This window comes from Alosa pseudoharengus, unplaced genomic scaffold (assembly GCF_046254945.1).
Source record: "Alosa pseudoharengus isolate Yale_2024_CS ecotype anadromous, Long Island Sound unplaced genomic scaffold, YU_APseudo_1.1 YU_APseudo_1.1_scf_14, whole genome shotgun sequence".
NCBI lineage: Eukaryota > Metazoa > Chordata > Actinopteri > Clupeiformes > Clupeidae > Alosa > Alosa pseudoharengus.
The window spans coordinates 23,618,565-23,628,141 of NW_027468609.1; the positions used below are offsets into that span (position 1 = coordinate 23,618,565).

Consider the following 9,577-nt stretch of genomic DNA (forward strand, 5'->3'; position numbering starts at 1 on the left):
TTCTGGCAGGGGACTACGGCTTTGTGTTTGTGTGTGTGTGCATGTGTGTGTGTGTGTGTGTGTGTGTGTGTGTGTGTTGGGGGAGGGGGTCATTACCTGAGCAGGTGAGTATGTTGAAGGGGGGGGGGGGCGTAACTGGGCAAAGTAAATTTAAAAGTGAGGTGGGAGGGTTTGTTTTAGGAGGGGTGAGAAAATAGTTTATGGTGGAGACACCAATCTGAGTTCCTATGGACTTGACCAGTAGCCTGACGAGCCAGACCAACATTAAAATGTAGTGTCTGGGCACTCACCGTTCGCAGTGCTCAGTCCGAGGGGAGGGATAATCGGTTGTCTTTCAAATTCTCTCTGCACGCAATAGGACAGCGCTATGAGTCCAATGCGTTTCCCACCAGCAGAGCTAGTTGGCTAGTTCAAACTTTTGCCAACTTAATAAAAGCTTAACTCGTGTCACACTATTCGCCAACAGCAACATTATCTTATTTGTTTTCAAGTAGCAGGGAATTCAAGCCAAACCGTTGCAACTCTGCCATCAATCATTATGTTAAGCCCGCCTAACGACTCTATACACGATTTGATTGGCCTGATAGAAGTTTAATTTTTCGAGCTCACAAGCCAACGGAGAGTTGCTAGACTAGCCCTGGCAGCAAATTTAATTTCTAGATTTCTAGGCTACTTGACCAGGACTACCCACATGAAATAGGGGGGAGGGGGGGCATGTACCTGAGCATAGCAGGGGTGTGGGGGTGCGTACCTGAGCATGGCTGTTCGGGCGACGTGGGAGGGGTGAGCGGGATGCCACAGCCGGACAGGTCCCTGCAGCCCCCCTGGCTGCCCGGGGCCGAAGGGGGCTGCTCCGCGGGCAGGTCGCTCTGGGCGATGAGCACAAAGGCTGCTGGGTAGATCATTCTCACGCCGCCTTAGAGGAAAAGAAAAAAACACACACTCAATAAATACACTCAACACAGATCGGCACGAACTACAGCAACAGACAACAAGACAAATGTTCTTTCTATCCACTGCCATCACCCGCATATCTATGCTCTGAGAAATCCCGGTTTGGGAAAATGTATCCAGTCTCAGTATTTCTTGCTAATCATCTCGATTTGCCAGTTAGTACAATTATTGAACTTGGGGTGGAACTAATGACTGAAATTAACTGGCTTGGTGTCAGAGAGAGAGATAACAACATACACCTCCCCTCTGCTCAATCCAAAGCCCTCATCCATTCTCATCACAGTCGATGAAGACATTACTTATTTATTTACGTTTGATACTCTGGAATAATATACGATTGCAATGCTGTATGTTGCCTACACTATGTGTACTATTTTTCAAAAGGGATAAATGTAAATATTACTGTCATGGTATTAAAAACACCAAGGTAAAATGTAAATCAGGTTTCTCAGCCAAGTATACTTGCGTATACAAGGAATTTGGTCTCTGCATTTATCCTATCCGTGAATTAGTGAACACACAGTGAGGTACAGCGGCGGTCGGGGAGCAGTGAGGGGTTAGGTGCCTTGCCCAAGGGCACATCAGCCATTCATACTGGTCGGGGACCCTCCGGTTACAAGACTGAAGCCCTAACCAGTAGGCCACGACTACCCCAAGAGTAGGCCACGACTGCCGAGGTGTTTGATACTCTAGGAGTAGCCTACTGTACACATAGTGATATAAACATTCACTATTTTCAAGAACAGTTTAATATGACAAAACATAAAGTATTTTCAGATGTATAAATGTAAATGTTGCTATAATGCATGCGGACAGCACACATGTCCAGCCTCCGTGCTCCTGCTGGTGTCCAGGGGCTCGAGTGCCACCCTCCTCCCCAGACGAGGAGTGGATCAATGGGAGAAGGTCGGCGGGTCAATGCAGGTGATTAGAATGTGCTGGGTGTCACTGCGCTGAGCTTTCCCAGCTCGCTTGGCTTCCTATGCGTCAGGGCTGGTCAATATGGACCACCACAGCACCCCCCTCCCCCCCCCCAACCCTGACTCCAACTAAGACCTGCCAAACCCACCAGCCGCTGTCTGGATCATTTATTTTCCCACCCACACATACAGACACCCTAACCAACACACATACACACACACATACTTTATATAAACACACATACACTGGCTTTCACACATTTTACACATACTGCATACATATACACATACATGCACTTGCATGTGGAGACGCACATACAGTACACACATACATACACACACACAGACACAGACACAGACACACACACACACATACACATACACACACACACTTTGCCACTTCTTCCCATTAATTTAACAGGGTGTGGAAAGGGCGTTGCATGGATGTTTCCCCCTCTTCTCTTGGTTTACTTTTCTCTTTAGTACGTTACTTTAGTACGTTCTTTAGTACTTTTCTCTTTAGTACGTACTAAAAGAAATGTCTTTGCTATTTTCTTGCTTGCACACACACACACACACTAGGGCTGAACGATTTATTGCATTTGCGATAATATTGCGATATGATGAAACACGATTTTCAAACCGCAAAGGCTGCGATTTGTAATATGTGACGTCAACAAAACGCATTTATACTTGCGCTTGCCGACGCGCCACCGACTCTTCTCACCGACCATTGAAAAAGCAAAAAACGTAAACAAGAGGACCAGCTCACAGTGTCAAGAAAGGTCTGATCAGTAGAGCTACTTTGGTTAAAAACCTCTTCATTACCTTTTGCCCGAACCTGCCATGTCCCTGGTTCTAGTTCATAATTCCCCTGTGCTGCTACTCTGGCTGGTAACTTCGTTCACTTGTCCAGCTGACGATTAAAACTCCACGACTGTTTAGGCTGCACAGCAGCCATTCACCTGTGCACTGGGGACTTTGTTTACTGGAGTACAGTGACAGTGGGGGCATTTGCGATATCCAAGGGGGTTGGCGGCACAAACATTTAATCTCACAGGTAATGAATTGATGCATAATGTTATCCGCAAGTAGTTGACACGGCTAACCACCAAAAACCCAGCTGTTCTAACATTAGCTTACTAAGGCTCTAGGCTACATACATGCTGCTAACTGCTGATAACTTTGCCTGTTTAAAGAGTTTTGTCTCCGCGATTGGCTTTGTTGTAATATGAACAAACTAGTTAATTTGCATGCATGCGTATTGCGCTGCGGTGTTGATGATGCTAACCTTTAGTTAACACCGAGCCGAACGGTCATTCGGCCGCATTCATTTGCGCTACAACAATCTACAGTAGTTTGTTCCGATTCACGTGCAAGTAGCCTACAGAGAGGAGCGGGTCTGTGTGTGTGTGTGGGTGTGTGCGTGCGCGCGCGCGTGTATGGAGAGCACAGGACAATGAGAAGCCATGTCAGTGCCACTGCATGTATTTGTTAACTATCGAAAGAAGGTTCTATCTACATGAAATAGAAACAAAATAGAAACGAATCAGAATCATTAAATGTTTACAAGGCTGGAAGTTCAACAAATATAGGTCTACTAATGTGATTAAAATAGTTAAATAAAAAATATTTCATTCATCAATCTTATTCAATGACCTAATGCCATCATAACATAGGCCTGGGCTCCAGGAAAGAACAGTTTATGTTTAACTTATCTAATTTTGTGTTGGTCATACTATATAATAATATATTGCTTGTCTTTGTTGAATAAGACAGAAGATAAAGAGCTTAAAAATAATCGCATATCGCATCGCAATCGCAATATTGGTGAGAAAAATCGCAATTAGATTTTTTTCCAAAATCGTTCACCCCTAACACACACACACTGAACACACACACACACTGTACACACACACACACACACACACACTGCATGCTGCACATACTGTATACACACACTTTTGAGCCTCACTTGCTCTTCATAACTCTATAATTCAGCATGAACAGGAGATTCTATGTAATTTCTCTCCTCTTTCACACACACTCTCTCTCTCCCTCTCTCTCTCTGTCTGTCTCTCCATCTCTCTCTCTCTTCTACAGGGGCCACTCACCTACGATGACCTCGACGGCGGCGTGGCCATGGACGTCGTAGTTCAGGTCGGCCGTCTGGTCAGTGCGCTCAGGCTCGGGGCTCCGGCGGCGGAGTACAGTGGGGTAGAAGTGGCTCCACTCCTCCATCAGCTTCCTCACAGCCGGCTCGCTCATCTTATACGTCTGACCCGTCAGCGTGCCGCACAGCCCGTACGGACTCAGGATCACTGCCCAGGGAGAGAGAGAAAAAGAGAGAGAGAGAGAGAGAGAGAGAGAGAGAGAGAGAGAGAGAGAGAGAGAGAGAGAGAGATTAATAAAATACAGACCGGCTCTACTACAGCTGCCTGTAAGATTAATTTACTTTCTATCTACAGCAGACATTGGCATTAACATCCACATTATGAACGAGCCAGGTTTGGGAATATACAGTAAATCAACTCAGTATTTATCACCAACTGTTTGGATTCTGCAACTAGTAAAATTATTGGACTTGGGCAACTAATGATTGAAATGTACTGAGGGAGAGAGGGACAGAGAAAGAGACAGAGAGAGAGACAGAGAGAGAGAGAGAGAGAGAGAGGATAAGAAAAAGAAAGATGGGTAGAGACAAAGTACTTGCACAGGGCCATAGGAGGTCTGGGCCAGATGGATGTGCTGGGCACTGATGTGGTATTATGGGTAATGTAGTTTGTTATGGATTAGTATTTACCTTGCACAGGGCTGGATGAGGTCTGGGCCAGGTGGATGTGCTGGGCACTGATGTGGTAGGCTGGCTGATGCTGGGCGATCTCCACACTGGTGCACACATTACTCTCACCGTGCAGGAAGAATGTAAACGCACATGACAAGTGCTCGCTGTGAAAGAAAAAACAGCAACACCGCAGCGTTACAAACACACTCACACACCATCGATGTTTTTTTTTCAGTATACATGCTTGTTGATATAGTAGGTTTATTCCCTTAACAACATGTCTGATGTCCTCAACATAAAAGATCAAGCTGTACGTTTAAGGCACACTTGCTTGTCAAAACATCTCTACATCAAAGAATTGAGTGTAAGCCAGAAATTCATAGAGGATGTTTTAGCATTTTCATTAAATTTTCAGAGTAGAACAACTATAAAAGCTCAAGTAAATAAAACTTTCAGGTCTATTTGCACATAACTGTTCTATTCCCTACATCACATGATGCAAATAATGGTAATAAGCTTATACAATGAAAAATAATTTTATCAGTAATTGTACCCGCAATTAGACAGAAGAAATGATATAAACAATGTTGATATTGCAGTGTGAAACCATCAGCGATACACAGAACCCACATCAGTGATCTCTAATTCTCTCATCTCTTTCAAACTGGAAAACAAAACAGACTTAAGTTTATAGCGCATTTCCAGACGGAGCCAAACTTGAAAAGGCAACAAAAAGTGCAGTTTTAAATCACATTTGAGCAGTCCTAAATGGTTTATGAGAGCTCAATAATAATTGATGGTGCCGGGGAAACAGAGGGAGGAGGATCGGGGTGAGGGGGCGGAGTCGGCCTGTAGAGGGCGCTGCCGTAGCAACAGCCAAGCCGAGGCCAAGTGCTGTGGCACATAAACATTCCTTCAGCTCACCAAGAAAAACAGAACACTGGAGTCATAACAGTAGTCTATTTCCCCGTACGTAAACCCACACACACACACACACACACACACACACACACACACCACAGACAGAGAGGAACACACACACGCACAGAATCATATGCATAAAGGCACACACACACACACACACACAGAATAACTCACACACACACACATACAGAGGTGTGCAAACACACACACACACACACACACACTCCCATACACACAGAGAGGGACACTCACACACACTCCTATACACACAGAGAGGGACACACACACACACTCCTATACACACAGAGAGGGACACACACACACACACACACACTTCACAGTGCTCTCGCTGCATTAGGCTGCTGCTGGCTTCCTCTACTCCACCTCACATTTAAATAATTCAGATCACAATGGCGCATGAGTCTAGGGAAAATATATATATATTCTTTTCGACACTCCTCTCTCTCTCTCTTGCTCTCTATCTCTCTCCCTCTATCTATCGCTCTCTCTCACTCATCTCCACCCTCTCTTGGTTGCCTCATAATGCCATATGAAGAACTATTTATAGTCGTGAGGGGCGCCTATGGGGGATAGTCTCTCTCCTAGTCAAAGGCACCAGGCTGCCCCACCGTACACACGTACACACACGTACACACACGTACACACACGTACACACACACACACACACACACACACACACACACACACACACACACACACACACACACACACACACACACACACACACACACACACACACACACACACACACACACACACACACACACACACACACACACAAGCAAGCAACCTGATTCAGCCTTAGCCCTGAGTCTATGAAAAGCATGCTTTGTTGTCTGTGACTGCCTCTCTTTAACCGACTGCATGGATGAACAGTGGGGTCTCTTTCTACATGGCTGAGTACGAGGCTGTCTGCAAGATGGGACAATACAATAAAAAAATCAAGCATGGGGAAATGCATAATAACACAGGCACACAATAGATCCTCCAAGGGCACTAATGATCATGATAACTGACTTCATTTCCCAGAATCCTCTTCTTCCTCATTTTTTTTTCCAGCTTCCACTTCCTTATTTCTACACCAATACCCTCAAGAGCACAGAAAAGCGAAGAAGCACCATTGAATCTCTTCATGGGATTACCTCTTCATTCATAACACACACCCCCCCCCACACACACACACACACACACACACACATCAAGAAACCCAAATGAGAAAATGAACCACAAGTGGTGCTCTTGGAAAAGTCAGCACCAACTTAACACCATTTTAATATTTCAAAGAGGTTTGTCATTAAGTGCTCTCGGGGAGATAATCGACGTGTCCAGTCCCACACTGTAATTTCATCATGGCCGTGTGTGTGTGTGTGTGATGCGAGCCCCCGTCTTAAGAGTAGCATGAGCCAAGTTTCTGGTTTACTCCGAAGTTCCTATTTCTGGCACAGCTGACTCCATTCATTCTATGGGCCAGTAGCTATTTGGGGCTTCCAACAACTATGGCCATATCTTTTTATTAGGTCAGCACAGAAAGAGAGAGAGGTGGGAGAGTGAAAGAGAGAGGGGGAGAGAGAGAGAGAGAGAGGGAGGGCGGGAGAGAGAAAGAAGCTTCTGATATACTCCATGGCTCTATGCGTGAGCCTGGCAGAGGTGAAGGAATCTCCACCCTCTCACACACACGTCTCACTCAGCACCTCTTATGGCTGTCAGTCATAACACACACCTGCAGAAAAAGAACCTCAATCGAAAGATAACAGCTGGCCAACAGAGCCGGCCCAATGCTGGCCCTGATCTGTTGCCGATCTGCTCAATCAGGTTCAATCATTGCAATGATTCTTAGTTTTATACACTGATGACATTACCATTGATCTTACATTTACCTCCAAATTGTATTTCAGACACGTTGGAGCAAACTTCGCAGTTAGAGCAAAAGATTTTTTTATTAAATGTTTGATCAGTCAATTGAAAGTGACCTCTGATATGCGTACGCATTATTTTTTAGCCTGGGGTTTTCATCTTGCGTCTCTCTTTACTCGATGACCCTGGTCTGAGTCTCTCAGATCTAAGGAAGCACAGGGACAGCTGCAAAGATAGCCAGACCGAGAGAAAGTCTGCGAAAAATGACCCCTCCTGTCTCCAATAACCCCCACACAAACAGTGTTTTCCTTCCAGGAAAAGCTATCTAAGTGTGTTGTGAAAATAGAGTTTTTAAAAAGCGAGTTGATGAACAACGAGCGAGAGAAAGAGAGGAAAAGAGAGAGAGAGAGAGAGAGAGAAATAACTTGTGCTGCCGTTTGTTTTGACAGACTCGTCAATTAGGGGCGAGACGAGAGAGGCAAGCCCTTAGATCTTCAGATCTCTATCAGCGGCCCCACACGAGCAATCAGCGTTTGGTGTCTGTGTGTGTGTGTGTGTTTTCTGGGGGTGTGGGGGGTGCGATGATGGAGATTGCTGCTGTAAAGCAAGGGAGTCTTTGTTTCGCAACTGTGTGTGTGTATGCATGTGTATATCTTGCATGTGTGTGCACCTGCAAAATGTTTCTTCACTCCTCTTCTTTTCTACCGTACGCAATCTCTCTATCTTTCTCCCCCCTCTCCTCTTCTTCTCTACCATATGCATTCTCTTTATCTTTCTCTCCACTCTCCTCTTCTTCTCTACTCTATGTATTCTCTCTATCTCTTTCTCTCCCCCTTCTCTTCTTTTTTTTGCACAATTGCCACTGTCACACAGGCCAGAACAGCAGGGGTCGTGGTGGTGGTGGTGGTGGTGGTGGCGGTGGTGGTGGTGGGGGGTGCGTTTTCAAACGTGACAAATGACGGGAGCAGCCAAAGCGTGTTCCTGGGCATTTGTCTTAGTGGGAAAGATCCCCCCACCTCTCGTGTCCTTTTTAGAGGACACTGTGTAAGCACACACACATGTGCCAACACACTCACACACACACACACACACACACACACACACACACACACACACACACACACACACACACACACACACACACACACACACACACACACACACACACACACACACACACACACACACACACACACACACACACACACACACACACACACACACACACACACACACACACACACACACTTGCGCACAGAGATACACACATACACACACACGCACTCAGATACACACACACACACACACACACACACAGGCGTGCACGCTGGGGGGATGTTCTTTATCCCGGTGTGTGCTTACACAGGGCATGAGGTAGAGGATGCTGAGAGGCCGGCTGCTGTGTATGAGCTGGGTATTAATAAAAGAACAGAAGCCATGCTGTAGCCTGGCCCTGAGGTAAAGAGAGAGAGAGAGAGATAGAGAGAGAGAGGAAAGAGAGAGAGAGACAGAGAGAGGGGGGAGAGAGGGACAGAGGGAGAGATAGAGAGAGAGAGGGATGAGAGAGAGAGGAGGAGGCGGTAGAGAGAGTGAGATGAGGGAAAGTGAGAGAGATAGAGAGCGAATGGGATGAGGTACAGAAAATGAGAGAGAGAGAGAGAGAGCCAGCATAGGGTGAATTATTCATCGCAGAACACACACACACACACACACACACGCACGCACATGCACACAAAACACAATCATAAAAACACACACACGCAGACCCACGGCTTCCTGCGCATACTTAACACTGAGATCACAGCAAGGTTTAATGGCCTGGTACTGAGCGCAATTAATGCTTTTATGCTGAAATCAATCAAGAGCTGCGACACGGGAACAGCCCATGTACACGGTCACTCCATTTGCCTTCCCTTAGGAGAGATGGGTGCAGTGTGACTGTGTGTGTGTGTGTGTGTGTGTGTGTGTGTGTGTGTGTGTGTGTGTGTGTGTGTGTGTGTGTGTGTGTGTGTGTGTGTGTGTGTGTGTGTGTGTGTTTAAATGGTCACCTTTAAGTCATGAACTTAATGTGCATATGGATTGTATGACTATTCTGTGCATCTGCTTCTATGCTTCTGTG

The 9,577-nt window shown here is 45.9% G+C and overlaps 1 protein-coding gene across 2 annotated transcripts in view; it reads right to left on the reverse strand.

Moving 5' to 3' along the window:
- The window catches only part of LOC143123105 (mediator of RNA polymerase II transcription subunit 13-like), a 99,343-nt gene that overhangs the window by 27,484 nt on the left and 62,282 nt on the right, over positions 1–9,577 (reverse strand). For both annotated transcript variants that reach the window (XM_076284247.1, XM_076284246.1), the window contains exons 5-7: positions 4,678–4,823; positions 3,989–4,195; positions 752–916 (exon numbers count right to left, since the gene is read on the reverse strand). In XM_076284247.1, the coding sequence (XP_076140362.1) occupies positions 752–916; positions 3,989–4,195; positions 4,678–4,823 (518 nt within the window). The remainder of the gene's footprint in view (positions 1–751; positions 917–3,988; positions 4,196–4,677; positions 4,824–9,577) is intronic.